The sequence below is a fragment of the Topomyia yanbarensis genome, chromosome 3 (assembly GCF_030247195.1).
Source record: "Topomyia yanbarensis strain Yona2022 chromosome 3, ASM3024719v1, whole genome shotgun sequence".
Classification (NCBI taxonomy): Eukaryota; Metazoa; Arthropoda; class Insecta; order Diptera; family Culicidae; genus Topomyia; species Topomyia yanbarensis.
Genome location: NC_080672.1, coordinates 332,755,484 through 332,773,121, shown reverse-complemented (window position 1 = coordinate 332,773,121; position 17,638 = coordinate 332,755,484). Strand labels below are relative to the sequence as shown.

The 17,638-nt window shown below is 36.7% G+C and overlaps 1 protein-coding gene across 2 annotated transcripts in view; it reads left to right on the top strand.

Annotated features, from left to right (window-relative positions):
- The window catches only part of LOC131693140 (semaphorin-2A), a 326,263-nt gene that overhangs the window by 253,416 nt on the left and 55,209 nt on the right, over nucleotides 1–17,638 (top strand). For both annotated transcript variants that reach the window (XM_058980723.1, XM_058980722.1), the window contains exon 6: nucleotides 14,867–14,974. In XM_058980723.1, the coding sequence (XP_058836706.1) occupies nucleotides 14,867–14,974 (108 nt within the window). The remainder of the gene's footprint in view (nucleotides 1–14,866; nucleotides 14,975–17,638) is intronic.

The following is a 17,638-nucleotide window of genomic DNA, read 5'->3' as shown; positions in this document are numbered from 1 at the left end:
TTTTCGAGGTGAATCAGCTTCTTCGATTTATCATTTTCACGTACGCGGAAAATTTGCTACGTGCCGGGAAGACTAAGGGCAATTTTTGTTCGGAAAATTGACGATTCGGTGTGCGGCTTTGGCGAGGCTACGGAACACGCCATGCGGGAACGTGTCTGACTTTCGGTGAATATACACGAATTAACTACTGTGTAGCGTGTTTCAACTCGCATGACTGATTTGGGAGAATGGATTTTTTTTTTCGATTGAAGGTGCTGGGGAGGAAAAATCATGCTTTCAAATTAAACTCTCTTTCACCCTCTGCCAGTTTCCGTTTCGGATGGTTGGTAGGTACCGGAATTCGGTTCATTTTTCACAGCTGAGAATAATGTGTGCGTTCCGGTAGATGGTCTGTTATCGATGGTATTCTTAGGAGATATTTAAGTCATGTAATAATGCACATTACTTTGAATTCCATCAATCAATTTCCGATATTAATTTTGATTCAGGTAGTGTTCAAAATAATTGCAAATATCTGAAATGTAGATAGATAATACACAAAGCTACTAAAGCTGCGATTACAGTCGTGAAGATGCCAGATATGGCCAGTAATAAGTAGTAAGGTTGAGCCAGGGAAGTAGTGAGGTTAGGGATAAGGAAAATAACGACACAGAGATCATAGACAATACGGAAGTATTCTTCAAACCCAATGGACGCTTTTGACGCTTTTGAGATATTGAAATGTTGGGATCACAGAACAACACCCCCGAAGAGCTATTGTCATTGAAATGCAGTTTAAACTATAGCGTTTTACCACACTGGGTTATAAACAATAGCATATCCTTGAGTTTCAGCTTTGTCTATTTATGGAGAACAAAAAATCCGGATACGCAAATGCATTACTGCAGAGCAGTTCCATATTAAATGATATGAAGTTCCGTAATCAGATTCAAAAAGATCACGCGAAGAATACTCCACGCGCTGAATAGCAGCCATGTGATAATTAAAATTGCTTTGTCCAGTCAGTGCCCTGACTAGAATACTGTAATTGTACTTGGAAAATGCAGCAGATATTTGACTTTTTCGGACTCACATTCACAAAAGTCTTTGTATAAACGCAAGTTTGCAAGCTACGCCAATGGTTGGCATGTTCAGATGAAGCCCAAGAGAGAACCCAGTGCTTTATCCAACTTTTCTACAATGGTTTAACTAGTTCTGAATCAACGAAGTCTGCCGCAGCGCGCCATCTCTAGCCAATTCGTCCGCCCATTCATTTCCAGTAATACCGGAATGACCGGGTACCCACAGAAGGTAGATAACATCTGCAATGCTAAGTCCCTAGCTTTGAGTTCGACATGCGATTACTAATTTCGATCTCGAATCTGCCGAACTAAGTGCTTTCAGGGCACCCTGACTGTCAGAGCAGAAATAATTCTTTAACCGCAAATTCCCTGTTGAAGTGCCGATTGTACACCACACAAAATCGCGAAGATTTCTGCTTGGAATACGGTACTGTATCTACCCAGCGAATGAGATAGATTTACAGCCTTTCATTACGAGGAATACTGTATGCTTATCCCAAGTAATAATTTAGGACCACAGTCTTGTGTGGCTAGTTGCACGATCTATTAGTTTACCAAGAGCCCAGTAACCTTAAGAGGGTATGCACAAGAAAGTTCTTCTTGTTACGGAAACACATATCCCGTATACCAGTATGGGTCTAACAATTGTTGTGTAGATCCACTGAATGTACTTGTGCTGGAGTTCCCAAAGTTTCCCGAAAGCCCACCTACGTTGGCCGAAGGCTATGCAAGCTTTCTTGATTCTTCATCTTCAAACATACTTAACTTGATCTGCGACAATATCTTCAGAATCAAAGAACTGCAACGGAAAAGCTCCGGTTGTAATCCTTCGTTGCGTGAAAAACACCATTGATTTTTATTTGGATTAACTGATAGTCCAACATAAAGACACCAGTACTCCACAACACATAAGGCTTGTTGCATACACACTCAAAAAGTGTGTTAACGCAAATACCGATGATCATTATATGGAAATCATCGACGAAACGACATGTTGGAAACCCAAGCTCACTAAGTTTCTTCAACAAGCCGTCGGCAACAAGGTTTCATAGAATTAATGACAGCACACTGCCTTGAGGACATCCGCAGATACTCAGTTTCCTTATCTACTTATCTTAATGATGAGCACAGATGTCGGTTGCTAAGCATTGCGTGTATCTAGTTCGTGATATATCAAGGTACTCCATGACCTCGTGCTGCTTTCAAAAAAAAGCTCCTCCAACATCAAGAAAACTTCCTCAACATGATTGCTTTCGTAATCTTTTTTTTTCATTGTTGTAGGCAGCATTCTGTAACAGGGTGGTAGTAGACTTGCCCGCTGTAGTGGTCGATTAAGCGTTCTATTGATTTGAGAAGGAAGTAGGACAAACTGATCCGCCTAAAGCTTTTTGTCCCTTCACAAGTGACGCAGCCACCTTTGGAAATGAATTTTAAAGTTATGTCCGCCACGCTTATGGAATGTAGCATGTTGCAAGACTGCAAGTAAGAACATTTTTCAAAATAGTATTGAAGTGTTCATATCCACTTTGAAGTAGAACTGGAATGATTTCATCTTGAAGCATGCATAACTCGAAGTGGACAAGCCTCTTGGTATGCTGCTACTATGAGTGCGTTTGTTTTATTCACGACCTCATATAAGTCATTTGGAGATTTAATCTTCGGAAGATACCCATGAAACCTAGTTCCCAAGCCCTCTTCGTAGAGGTCCCAGTTCGTAGATTTGGGATTACGATAGTTTAAGTGATCAAAACGATTTATTTATGTTGACAATGTTGGGCGATTTCCTACATTAAGCATGTTCACATTTGTACTACTTTCGTATTCCATCAATTCGGTGCCTCTCAAATTCATATCTAAGCTGCTCCAAATTATGTGGTGGGCGTTTGCATCATCGACGATCGTGCGGGGAAACTCATTTCAGCCAAAGTATGATACAACCCTTTTGAAGTTATCAGAAGGTGATGGTTCATTGTGTGGTAAATATGGCGACGTATTTTTTGTTTATATCATCCTCAGTCATATTGACTGTGACAGCACAAATATCGTGAGCTGTGAGGTCGGATATGTATAAGGCATGCGTCAATTGCGCTATTAGCAAGTATACATGTACGGGGCATTTCACGTGGATTTGTGATGCCATTTTCGTTAAAAGCTACGAAGACGTGATTAAGTAGCTTTCCAACATAGAAGTTTCCTTTATAAAAATACGGTTCGTGAACCAAATCTATAGAAGCTTTTCCTACCTACAAGGCGTGATAGATTCATGGTTGCTGTACGTTTATGCTGAAGAATTCAGTCTTGTTCGCTCTGGTTCTGTGCTACTATCAAACCCACACTTCGTGTACAAACTGAACCACGCAGTTTCGTACCAAAATATGTAAGTACACGGTGATCGTACACATAGGTTCGTAGCATCAGTTTTCTCTTTCTCACTCTCATCATCACTAACGTTGACTCTTTTAGCCTTGTGTGAACCGTTCTCATGTACGCACCCGGTGTACGTGCACGGATGTTTGAACTAGAGTTTGCACATCGTTCGCTTGGGTTCGATGTTCAAGGCAAACCTGTACATCGAGATGATGCATGTTTGCATTGAACGCGTGCACGAAATTTTGTACACAGGTACAAATTTGTCGATCTTCATGGGAAGTATGCTAACCATAGTCGTTCACAGCACAACACATTTCATCATCAGCACTAGTTGTACTGCAGCTAGAAGATACCAAACACGTTGGCTTATAATCGCCTATAGCAAACTCCGAAATGGGTATTAGGGACATGACCACCATTTGAATCTCACGATTTACGAAGAAATGAACGTCCACTGTGTAAGAGATTCGTGTAACCCATTAAAACACATGTTTTTTCTAAAGTCAGCCAGTGTCAGTATCAGTGCAGTGATATATTCAATTCCGTAAAAAAATGTATCAAAGATTATGGGAAACAAAAATCACCGCTTAAAATGGATTTCAAGATGAAAATATCACAATAAATAAATTTTAAATTGTTTCATATATTTCTTTGGATTTTCTGATAGATTCGCCTATGGTACTGTTTTATCACATATTGGAATTAAAAGCACTAATTCTAACAATAAAATTCAATTAAATGTATTGCTTACTTTTCGGTCGTCATTGAGGCCATTTTGTATTGCAAATTGATCTCTACCACGTACTTATCAAGCCCGCTTTGAAGATATCCATATTGATTTGGTCTTAGAGATCTCTGGTAAACCGGAAGTCGCCATCTTTGTTTCCAGGATGGCGTCAAACATTGATATTTGGCGTCTACTCGTTAGGCCCCTTCCAAAATACCCATATTGATTGGATTTGGCGTCTACTCTTCAATCCTGTTCCAAAAACACCCCCCAAGACGCATTTTCAAGAATCGTCTTTTCTACCTTACCAAAAATCTTCTAAGCTCTTTGCCTTCAAAAGAGCTTAGAATGTATCAATCCAGAATGTAAATGTAACAGGAATCCTAACTTTTTGCAAAACAATTAAATAACTTAGCCTTACAATACGTTTAAGGCGGTTGTTGAACTTTGCAAGACCATTCTTTTCATTGAAACAGAATCTGGGATGGTTCTAATTTTAGAAAGTTTTAAAATTGTACCTTTTAACAGTTCTTCGATGAAGTTGTAGAACAATATATTTTAGACAAATTTGCTGAAGACATGCAAAAGCTATCTTTCATACTTTCCATTGCACAAGAAATCTAAATATAAGCTTCGGGGTGTTCCTTAAAAAACGGTTTTATTTCTATAACTTTTGTTGTTTTTGTTTTACAGTAAAGTACCCTGTACAATTTATTTATATACATTTACTACTAAACTTTTTTCGTTTCAAAGTTTACTTAAAAAATGTATAGGTAACTTTCTAACGAAAGAAGCAGGAGGTTCAGTATATTGAAACAAACTGTTCTCCTTCAAAATATCTGAAAGAATTTCCAAATTCATCTGAATGAAAAATCAAAATTGCAGAAGTTATATAAATAAAACCATTTTTAAGAAACATTGGTAAATTTCTTGTAAAATGAAAAATGCAATACCTAGAGTTCATGTGTCTTCGGCAAAGTTTTAAAAATTTGATTTTCTTCAATTTTCTGGAACACTGTGAAACTTTCTGGAACCATTGAAAGTTAATTTTCTGATTTTCATAAATTAGAACCACCCTACCCACTATTTAAAATAATAGAAAGGTCTTGTTATGTGCAAAATTTTAGCATGAAAACCAAACTGTATCTTTTATATTGTTCACTGTGAAAATAAGGATACTACCAAGAGTCACTTAATGAAACACTATTTTGACATTTCTTATAAAAGAAATGTGTAGAATTCGCTCAAACTTTCAAGTATTTTTCCAAGGCCCGGAGGGTTCACACCCAGATAGAACGCTATTAATTTGTTTTTGATTCTGATGTTTAGTTCCTAAAATATAGATGTTTGAACATAGATAAACATTTTATACATCTTCAGACAGCCGAATACCTTTCGAACGATCTTTAGTTTGTTGAATTCGGTCTATTAGCGAAGGAGATATTTAATATTAAATACGGATGACAGATTCTTGCCGTTTCCCGATATCTAGAAATAAGACCAAAAACATGAAATTGGCTATTACTGCCAAAACGGCTAAGTTGAGGTCAATAGTATGTTCGGAGAAGTTGTTGGGTTTAATATGCTCTTTCTTTTGACGCTATGCTTCCACCGATTAATTCCCCTATAAGTGAGATATTTTTTATTAATTTTCTTTTAATTGGTTTTATTAAGATGATGTCTTCTGCAAATTTATAGATCTTTCTTTTGCGAACAACTTTAATAAAGACATTAAATGTTTGTCTTGTATGCTTCAAAAGTTATAGCATGTTATTTATTTTTCAATATTGTAATGATCCATTTTAATATACCAGCCGAATTTTATTTCATTGAAACGGAAACGGATGATCAGGACATAATTTGTGCTTCATTTTCTACCTACCACCGCTTGGATTAAGCAAGAAACAATTTCAAGTTGTCTGATTGTGTCTTGATAACTTATCAATGTGCAATCTTTCATTTGCCAGTACCTTCTGGCAGCTAATTTTCCAACTTATGACCCTTTGATCGATCTAAAATATATCTCGGAAAACGAGAAGCGAAATAAATGACTTCAAGTAAGTGGAAACCAACTCATTATAAACTCGTCCACAAGAAATTTCTACGAATACTGTCTACTTGAGGATTGTTTTTGAGGATATCTTTTTTCTATTGCATCGAACTACATCAACTACACCATTTTTGGTAGTTTGTTAAAAGAATAATTTCACGGTTTCTTTCAAAATTTGACGAACCTTCTCCAATTCGTTCATTTGTTTGGGAAGTTTCTGTTGAAAAAGTGTCCTAAATCAATAGATACAATTAAGGGGGTAGACGGCTTTGGAAGACAAAAGGAAACATCCTAACTTTTTGAAAAATTCATGTATACTCGTATACACATTTGGAAATTTTAAATTGAAAATTTTACTCGGAAAACTATATAATATGACGGAGTAAAAGAATATTTCTTTACTGGAAAAGTGCAGCTGACATTGCATGGTTGAAATCAATGGAACAACAAAATTTCCAATTTACGTAAGTATACCTTCTGTTTGATTTTCTGTACCAGTTTTTTTGCGGTTTTCTAAAAATTACATTTTTGACGTGCCGCAGAAATGGTTGTTAAAATTAAAAAAAAAAAACTTTACATATATGGGGGTGGGCGTAGCGTAGTAGGTAAATCGATTGCCTTGTACGCAACGCACCTGGATTCGAGTCCCGACCCCGCACATAGGGTTAGAAATTTTTCATACGAGATTTCTCTAACCCGAAGAGGCGAATGACCTTAAGGTTAAAACCTCTATAATCGAAATAAATACATAAATAAATTACATATATTGTTATGATATATTCTTCGTTTTATCTATCGCCATAAGTAAAAAAATCGATTTTTTCGATCTTGTATGGGAACATGGGGTGACTTGACCAAGCGCAGAATTCTATTATTGGCAATGATGTGTTCTATTAGGCCATTAAATCTTGTTCAAACATATTTTTATACTTGTTTCGATCCCTTAAGGTAATTTTAAAAGTTTGAAATGAAAAGTCTTATCCTTATAGAAAATATTCCGTAATTAATCAATTTGCATTAAATGATGTAATTTTTAATTAAACTTTGTATGTACGTCACGGTGTTCCTAAAACCGTTATTAACAAAAAAATGACCATAAATTTGTCATACGGCATTCGATAGATACAGTATCCAAGCATCTTCTCAGTGAATTTCAAAATGATCCATCGAGGGATTCGAGAGAAATTTCAATTTGAAGTTTTATGACACGTTTCATAAGGCTACCAGAAAACGTCTACAATCGGTCAACAAACCATTGAGATAAGGCCTTTTGAAGTAAACACATTAAAGAATGATACAAAATTGCTTATTTAAAAAAAAGTGCAATGAAAAACAAAATTCCTACGTACGTCGCAGGAGAATGCAATTTAGAAAACACTGTGAAAATTTCAGAACGATAAAAAAATATTTGATTAAGTCCGTAAAAAAATGTGGTTTAGAGAAAGACATAATTAAAGTTTTAGTACACTCAGGGTATACAGAACAAGCGTTGCGACAATGTTGAAAATTTTAATATTCATATGTCATTGTTGCCTTTCATATTCGGATATATTATTTTCAAGATCCTAATGCATGTTATAGGCAAATGAATGAAAATTAGATTCTTTTAAAAATTCCACTTTTATTAATAAGTGTGTGAATATTACAAATACTTGTGTAAATTTTTGGACCAGCAGATGTACATCACTGAAAATAAATTTAGTTTTTCCATACATAATGCATTGATCGAAGAATTTAAATATTTGATTAACAAAGTATTAGTATTAAGTGGATTGTTAAAGGGCATTTTTTTCGTTTTACTTTAAGTTTGATTTGACGTTCGAAAGTTTCTCGCAAAGATGTTGTCCCGTACTAATTTGATCGATATAATATCCGAAGATGTTGATTTGAGCGTTTATCTGGGGCTGTATCATGTAGTATGTGTTATCAAAAACATCGTGAAAAATAATTTTGTAAATGTTCTCAATTGTTATAATATCCGAAGAAAGTGATAAGTGTCATAAGAAATGTCTCATTACACTGTTAGGTGGATTAAACTCGTTTTTTAATACATTTTTGCAGTTTTTTTTCTAACATATCCTTTAGGGGCCTTTCATATACCGCGTGAACAAAAAACCTTCGCTTTTGACGCCCCCTCCGTGGACAAGCGTGTTTTTGCCTTTCTCATATAAAGAAAGGCTATGCAATCACTGTAAAAATCGACTTTTTAACCGAGGCCCGGAGGGCCGAGTATCATACACCATTCGATTCAGTTCGTCGAGATCGGCAAATGTCTGTGTGTGTGTATGTATGTGTGTGTGTATGTGTGTGTGTATGTGTGTGTGTGTCATTTAAACTCACACAATTTTCTCAGAGATGGCTGAACCGATTTTCGCAAACTTAGTTTCATCTGAAAGGTATAACGCTCCCATAAGCTGCTATTGAATTTTTAGTTGATCCGACTTCCGGTTCCGGAGTTACGGGTTGAAGAGTGCGGTCACACAGCAAATTCCCATATAAACTGGTACCACCATGATGTTCAAATGATGTAAAACATATTAAAATTGATGTAACATTACTCTAGTTTGCGGGTCTGGATCACTAATGATCAATCAAAGCAGCTTTGACCACATTGGCCACCTATGACGGTTCATGACGCCCTCGGGGAACCCGCCAAGTTCCTAAACTAATATCACACCCATTCCACAACGAATTCTCTACCGATTTTTACGAACTTAATTTCAAATGAAAGATACAGTAATGCCATTGACTGCTGCTGAATTTCATTCGGTTCTGACTCTTGCTTCCGGAGTTACAGGGGTGTTAGTAAGGATACACTGGAATTTCCCATATAAATCGGTACAATCGTAATACCTCAGAGGCTAAAAACTATTGAAATGGTCACCAAATTACTTCTAATCGTAGATCTAGATCACTGATTGCCAATCAAACATTCTTTGAATATATTGTCCACTATCGACGATTCCGGAAGTCCGGAATTCCGGGCATATTCCACAATTAAAGTCACATCGGTTCATCGGTGATGACTGAACCGATTTTCTCAAACCAAGTCTCAAATGGAAGGCAAAATATGCAGTTGAGTATTGCGTAGCCGCCCCTTCCCCCCCCCCCTCCCCACCTTGCCCTTACACCTCCCTCCTTCATCACTCCCCTCTTCTTGGATCACCCTCACGCCCAGATTTCCTTCATCCACCCCGTATACCGAAATAAGATGAAGGATTTCTGACGCATCCTCCACACCCACTCTACTAAACCCCCATTCCCTACACGTTCAAACGCATTCCACCAACCTTTGCAAATTATAATCACATGAAGATAACATTGAACTCATGCTTATTAAGCTATTTAAATATTATTCTTTTGCCTTTCTTATATAGAAAGGTTATGCAATTGCTCCAAAAACCGACTTTCTAACCGAGGCCCGGAGGGCCGAGTCTAATATAACATTCGACTCAGTTCGCCGAGATCGCAAAATATCTGTGTGTATGTATGTGTGTATGTATGTATGTGTATGTGTATGTGTGTATGTATGTGTGTGTATGTGCGGATTTGTTAACAAAATGTCCACATCGGTTACTCGGAGATGGCTGAACCGATTTTTACAAACTAAGATTCAAATGAAAGGTATAATATTCCCATAGGTTGCTATTGAATTTCATTTTCAACCGACATCTTGTTCCGAATTACGAGTTGAAGAGTATGGTTACAAAACAAAATTTGTTGATTTTTCCAAATCGGTTTCTCGGAATTTTCTGAACCGATTTTGACAAATTTAATTTTAAATGAAAGGTCCATCAGCTGCTGTTGAATTTTGTGTGGATCCGAGTTCTGGTTCCTGAATTACAGGGTGATACGTACGATCACGCAGCAAATCCCGATTCTAACGAATTCTGCGATGAATGTAAAAAGGTGATTTTTTTTCCAAAATGTAAACACAACTGTTGAATTTGTAGATCTAGGTCACCAACAGTCATTCAAAGTCTCTTTGGCCACACTGACCACCATCGACGGATCCGGAAGCATCCAAAGTCAGAATAACGGTTATATTGGTTTCTCGAAAATGGCTAGATTTGCTCAACTTAGTCTCAAATGAAAGGTGTTGCGTCCCCAGAAACTGATATTAAATTCCATCTCCATCCGACTTCCAGCACCGGAGTTACGGGTTGTGGAGGTCGATCACATAGAAAACTCCGATTCAAACCGATACCGCGATGAATGCAAAAAGGTGCTCTTATATATACTTACCAAGTGTAATAAGAATGAAAGACATTTCCATAAAGTTATATTGTACGAACCAGCTATTAAATCATAGTTTGGAGAAATGAGAAAGGCACAATTGCACCTCTAGGTGGATTAAAACAGGTTTTTTAAATCAATTTTACGAAATTATAAAAAATATCGTGTTCGCCATTTTGTGTTCCAATATACCTCGAATCAATTTCTTTTCACTTTGATTATAGAGGTTTTAACCTTAGGGTCATTCAACTCTTTTTGAGGGTTAAAGAAATCTATTTGGAAAAATCTCCAACCCTATGTGCGTGGTTGGGAATTGAACCCAGGTGAGCTAAAAACCTCGAATTATGAGCCTATATATAGTTGAAAAAAATTGTTTGCCCCATTGAGTGATATTGGTATTCCAGAGAACCCCATTTTTGTCGAAAAAGTGCTCATAACTCTTCAACGATAATGGTTAAATATGTGGTGCCACGAAATAAATTATTTGCCCTAAAATAATTTTAATGTGGTCTGAGGACTACTTCAGTTTTAAATCAATACAGCAAAAATTATATGAATAAAAACTTTTTTCTAAGAAATGCTAAAAAACAACCTAACCCTTGATTTTAAATTTCTTGTAAAATATAAAGTATGTCAGGAAGAGCTTGCATGTCTTCAGCATACCTTGCTAATATTTGTCGTTCTAAAATTTCACTGAAGATCGTATGACTTTTGTCTAGAATGACTGAAAATCTATTTTTTGTTCTTGGCAAAATTAGAACCACCCCAACTGTAATTTTAACAAAAAGAAGAGGCTGAAAACTGTTCCAAAGTTGTTGTTGTTTATTTATTAAGGCTTTAACCTCGAGGGTCATTCGCCTTTCTGAAAATAATGTACATTTCAAAAATTACAAATTCAAAATTTCATTCAAAATAGATATCGAAATATATATAAACCATCGAACATTATTTTTGTCGACTATCCTGGGTGCACTGCTTTCCGTTTCTTGTGTTGACTTTCTTTCTCGGTGGTGAGCGATGGTCGGGTGTACCTTCTGCTGCTTGCTGATCAATCTGTCTGCCTTCCCCCTCGCTTGTGTTTGTGTCCATATCGTCATCACTAGAATGGTTGTCGCTGTTAGATTTTTGGTGCTTTTTGTGTTTTCGAGTGACTTTGATATAGCCGTCTTCTTTCTTGTTTATTACATCCCTGCGTACGGTGAGTATTGGCTTTGGGATGCCGTGGAATATTGTTTGTCCGGCATTCATTTGTTGGCCGGCTGTTTGTTGTGTATCAGCAAATGTTGAAGGTTGTTTGGTAGTGGTGGTTGAAGATGAGTTTTCTTTAGTTGTTTTGGCGCATGGCTTACCGTAGTGTGCAGTCTGATTACAGAACTGACACGTGGGCGCCTGCCCAGGGTATGTGCATAGGGTTCTTTGTATGTAGTTAACACCTTGAGATGATCTGCCCTCGAAAGTCAAGTAAGATGGTATAGGTTGGTACAGCCGCATTCGCACAACCCGAACACCGTTGAGAATGCCAGGGAAAAAGTTTCTCCAAGTGTCGTTAGAGACGGATTCCACTTCTCCATACTTCGACATGAATCTTTTAATATAATCCGTGCTAGTACGAGGTGCCAGATCATGGAGGCGAATTTCCGTTAGATCAAGGTCCATATACACGGGGATCTTGGTTTTGACGTTTTCATATTCGACGTCATGTTGCATATTGTTCTTTGCTACGAAGCTTTCTGCCTCGGCTAAGGAGTTGAACGTTATTAGTACTACATTCCTGGTGTGGTGAAGCTGGACGTGTGATATCTCTGTAAGATCAAGTTCCATTTTCACCTTGACCAATTGTTCCACCTCGCGCACTGAAGGTCTAAGACGGGTTTGCGAAAAATCAATCGCGATTGTGTTCTCCCGTAATGGGCGAAATTTATTTTGTTGTTCACTCATTTCACTCGCAGTTAGCTGCAACGGAACTTTCCTGTGTCTATATGCTACACGTACACGTTAGAGCGGCGCGGCGCGGGTAGTATTTTTTTGTTTGTGTGCTGTTCGCAAGCAGGTCGCTTTTTGGCTTCTGATCTGTACGAGATGAGGAAGCAGACTGAGTTCCAAAGTCTTAATAAGGTCAAGTTGGTTAGTTTTAGCAAAATCTCAAAATTTCTGCAAATTGTGCATGCTGGACCACTGTGCAATGATCTTCAGGCAGACGCGCTAGTACACAGAGCGCGCGCCACTCACCAAATCAAGCGAAAGCCTCTTTAAACACCAGCGCCTACTGATTCAGTGAGCCATTCAAGCGAGTTCCAGAGGGCCAGACATAAAACAGTGTATCACTTCTGACTTAGTGCTTGTGAACAAACGGTTTTATCTTCGGTTTGTAGGTAAAACCTAGTCCTATCAGAATCATTCATAACATAATTATAATTTTTTCCCATTATTAAGTTAAATGGGTTCAAAAACAGGAGAAATAAAATCAATATTAGCCGTAACTCTTTACAAAATATTCCCAGCTATTTAATCTCTTCGGGGAAGTAGCGTGTTTAGTAATGGTAAAGAATATCTTTGGAGGGTATTACCGTGAAAAATCAGAAACAAAAAAAGTTTTCAGTAAAAATAAGAATTGAAGGAGTTCGTCATAGAATTATCGATTACTGCGGGTGACACAGACAACATATCTGCTGCAACGTTTATAAAAATGCTCTCCTCTACAACTTTGTCGAAGAAGACCAAGCGCCATCTCTTCCGGCTCAAAATCCATATTTTCTATAGGCTACTTGACCAACATAGTACACCCAAACATTGTAGAATATGTAAACTCGCTAATATGGACAGTTTTGACACCAATGAATTAAGTACCTCAAAACACTGTTTTACTCCACTGTCCAGTTTTACACCAAGCAAAAACGAAAATTCTTTAGATATTTTGTTCAGTTTTCAAGCATAGTATATAACGCTTGGTCCTCCTTAAGCTCCTGTCATTGATAAAAAGTTCAGGAAAGCAAAATAAACCGTAATAAAATATACATAGACTTTTGGGATAACCACCCCAACAAAGTCAAACATAGGAATTTTCTACGCACCTATCTTCCCCTCATGAATCTAGTTTTTTTATGAACGGACACTATTCATAGTACGAGTTGTTCATAATTCATTGAATAATAGCATATTTTCCTCGGGTCCCACGTATCATTCCTAGTCGACAAATGATTCCAACTCATCAACGGTTCTAATTTAAATAAATAGTACCCATAAACCATCGTACGATACCCTCGAATCCCAGTCCAACCTGCCGACCAACGGAGCCGTTTCCCTTTAACGATTGCGTCTTTACAAAATTATTACCATTATTACGTGCTAATGCCGAAATGGCGTGTTTCGGAACCGGATGACTTTCGAGCCTGGAATTATGTCGTGAGAAGAGTAACATTCATTCCAACTTCGAGGTATGGCAATTATTTTGTTTGTGTTTTATACTTCTTCACTTCACGTTCGGTTGCAACATTAAACCAATTCCAACAAACGGAGGGGACGGAGAGATGGGTCAATTCAATGAATAGGGGGGGGGGGGGGGGGAGAGAATGGGGAACCGCCGGATTCCGCAGAGTATAACGACAGGTGGCTTCGGTACGGAGTGAGTGACGAATGGCCGATGGTGACTTCCTTTGAAGTATTGATTTTACTATGTCCGTATCGAGCGCTCGGTGGTACCGGAGCGGACCCGAGCAGACGGTACGGAAAGGGACCTTCGCTTGTCAATAAAACGAGCGAGGGACTAATTACACTTCAGCTTTCAAGGCTTTTGTTATTTTATGCTGCTCTGGGTTTATTAGTCCCGTTTCCAGCAATAATGCTCGAAGCAGATTGCTACTAAAAAGGACTCCTTTGATGGATTGATTTTCAGACGCACACTCCACTGGGCGCACTTGGACATTAAACAAACTTTAGACAGAAGGGAAGCGAGACGCAGTAATTAAAATCTCCGAAGGATATCCTCGTTGGGATGAGGATGCTTTGTTGGAAATTGTAACTTTTTTGGCTTGCCATATTTCGGTCACCTTTCCCAGCATCCCATCAGTCATGATTCGTTATACGACAGCAGTCATCGCATTATGGTGTTCGGTTCAGTTTATGTGATTGATACATGCTGTTCTGAAGTTGTAATAAAGTCATTTTAATTCATTATCGCCATTTATCAATATTTTTGGGTTGATGTGGGTGGTTTTGGAGAAAACATTGCAGGATAACGAAATTTAACTGAAAGCGGAAGACCAGTAACGATGGGATCATTGACGGGAATTAATCAAGTATCGTATCAACAGCAGCGATGAGATTTCTGTGTTCTGATTTTTGTAGTCATATAATAAACTGTAATTTTATTGTAAGGTTATCGATTATATTCGCTAATATTTTTCTTTCTTTCTTATCTTCCAGATGTTCGACTGCAAAAATCACATACGAGTTATTCAACCGATGGATAGTGGAAATCGGTTGTACATTTGTGGTACCAACGCACACAACCCGAAGGATGTCGTGATCTATGTAAGTGTCCTACGTAATATTAAAATATTCAACACAATGCGAAACTTATACCTATAAGGCAATATTTCGACACAATGCTTGCTCTACAACGAACTACAGAATAGCACTTTGAAATATTTAGAACTCTGAAAAACAATGTCACACAAATCCGATACAGCAAACAATAAATGGATGCATTCATATCATAGACATTTCTGCGAAGGCTGGCACAACACAACAAGTTCTATTTCACACGGATTTCATCTCATCAAAATATTACGGCATCTAATATGGTGAAAAACCTTTCATCACTCAACCATATCCAGTGTACACAAAAGGATGCAACAGCAGCGATAGTAGTTATTCATGTCACAGAGCACTGTTGTTTCATAATTTATTCCCGCTGCTATTCGTTTTACTACGAATAATTCTAGAGAAAATTTTCAATAGGACGTAAGTAACATTGAGAGTTTCTCTTTGCTTACTTTCTCTTTCGTTTATTACGACGTCATTACAATACTTTGTACTAATTTTCCAGTACATATCGACAGCCGACGGTTTTTACTACAATATTATGCAAAGAGTAGAGTAGTAAATGTTGAAATGGCCGAGTAATGAACAGAAGAGAAAGACCTCAAAGAGAATCTCTCATTGTTACTTACGTCCTATTGAAAATTTTCTCTAGAATTTTCCACTGTTCCCTAACATCGCTTCTACCTTACGGTTGTTTCGCATGTAGGTACTACATGCTGGCGTGTGTTCTTTGAAACGGAATATTTTGAAAAAATGAACCTAAAATGATATCGCTTACGGATCGGATCGGTGGACACGCACCCGTCATTCGAACAACTCTGTACGAGAAGAGATGAGTGGGTTTGCTGTTCTGGTTTCATTCATCTCATTTAACACAGCCAGTCGTTCTAGTGTTTGCGTATGTGGGACGTACTTATAGTCAATTCACTAGGTAGGGCTGAGTCCGACTGCGTCTGGTGCTTTTGGAAGATACATTCTCTAGCTCTAAAGCTGTTGGTGGTAGTTTCATGTAAATATTCAACAGTTGAAACTTTCTGTCCATTGATATAGATATTCTATCTATGAATTGCTGAAAATATATTACAATTCAGCACAAGGTGGTCAATTAAGTCGATCTTTATTTATATATTTTTTTCCTTTTTTTATTTCGACTATGTTAGTCACATTTTATTTTTTACATTTTAACGACATGCAATTAGCTAGAGATTACTGTGTAGGGAAAGTTATGAAAATTAGAGCCATAGTACTCAAGTGAGAGCAAGGATGTGAAGCAAACAGATCGGAAAACTAGAAGTGGCAGGGTCATTAGAACAGGCTTAATATCGTACGGGCTTAATTTTTGTCTTTTCTGAGGGTCGAGCGTAGGCAGCATAACTATGAATCACCCGAGTTCGCTAGCATGTGTCCTGGTATAGACAGGCAAGTCCATCTTTACCGTGACAACCGACAATGACCCTGCCACTTTTTTCGATCTGTTTACTTCATATCCTTGCTCTCTTTTGAGTACTATGGCTCTAATTTTCATAACTTTCCCTACCCAGTAATTTATTTATAGGGGAGAGTGAGGACACTTGATCGTTGGGGATATTCGATTCCCTGGCCGTATCTCCTAATCTATACGCATAAAGTTATCAATATGAAATATAAATATAAATATAAATATAAATATAAATATAAATATAAATATAAATATAAATATAAATATAAATATAAATATAAATATAAATATAAATATAAATATAAATATAAATATAAATATAAATATAAATATAAATATAAATATAAATATAAATATAAATATAAATATAAATATAAATATAAATATAAATATAAATATAAATATAAATATAAATATAAATATAAATATAAATATAAATATAAATATAAATATAAATATAAATATAAATATAAATATAAATATAAATATAAATATAAATATAAATATTAATATAAATATAAAAAGCAAATGAAGTATTTGGTTGTTTATGATGTTTGAAAAACAAATCTGATGTATTACATTTGGTTTAGAAAAATTGTATAATATTTTAGAAAATATGTGTTTAAATCCATCTCGAAGGTCTTTTCACAAATTTTTTGAACGGTTGTATGAGATCGTCAAACTAATTTTTTATGAATATTTTCAAGTACGATTACGTTCTAAGGGCTTTTGCCTAGAAACATACGTTTTTAGAATAAAAAGTTTCACTACCCATACAAAAAAAAATAATTTTGTTCACCTCATACAACAGGTATCTTTGATCCCCGTAACACTGGGTATTCTTGATCCCTATCATTATTTCTCTCAAACTCTTTCGAAAGGTACAGAAATAGAAAAACATCCTTTTTATAACGTATCTGGTACTAATAATTGATATAAAATATTTTTTACATGAACAAATGATGGTATAAGTTATTGAAGGTTGAAAAGGCCAGTTAAACAACATTGATTTACCGCAAATACTTGTCTCGACTTTCTACTGTGGTTAAAGTTTGTCGTGCATCTAAAAAGGTAGTCTTAATAATTAATTTGTCAGGATAGGTGGTTAGCTGGACTTTCGTATCTATAGGTCATAGTGTGCTTTGTTTCTTTAGCCCTAGTAGGCGGGGGATCAAGTTACCACACGATTTTACAAAAACCTCGTTTTATCATAA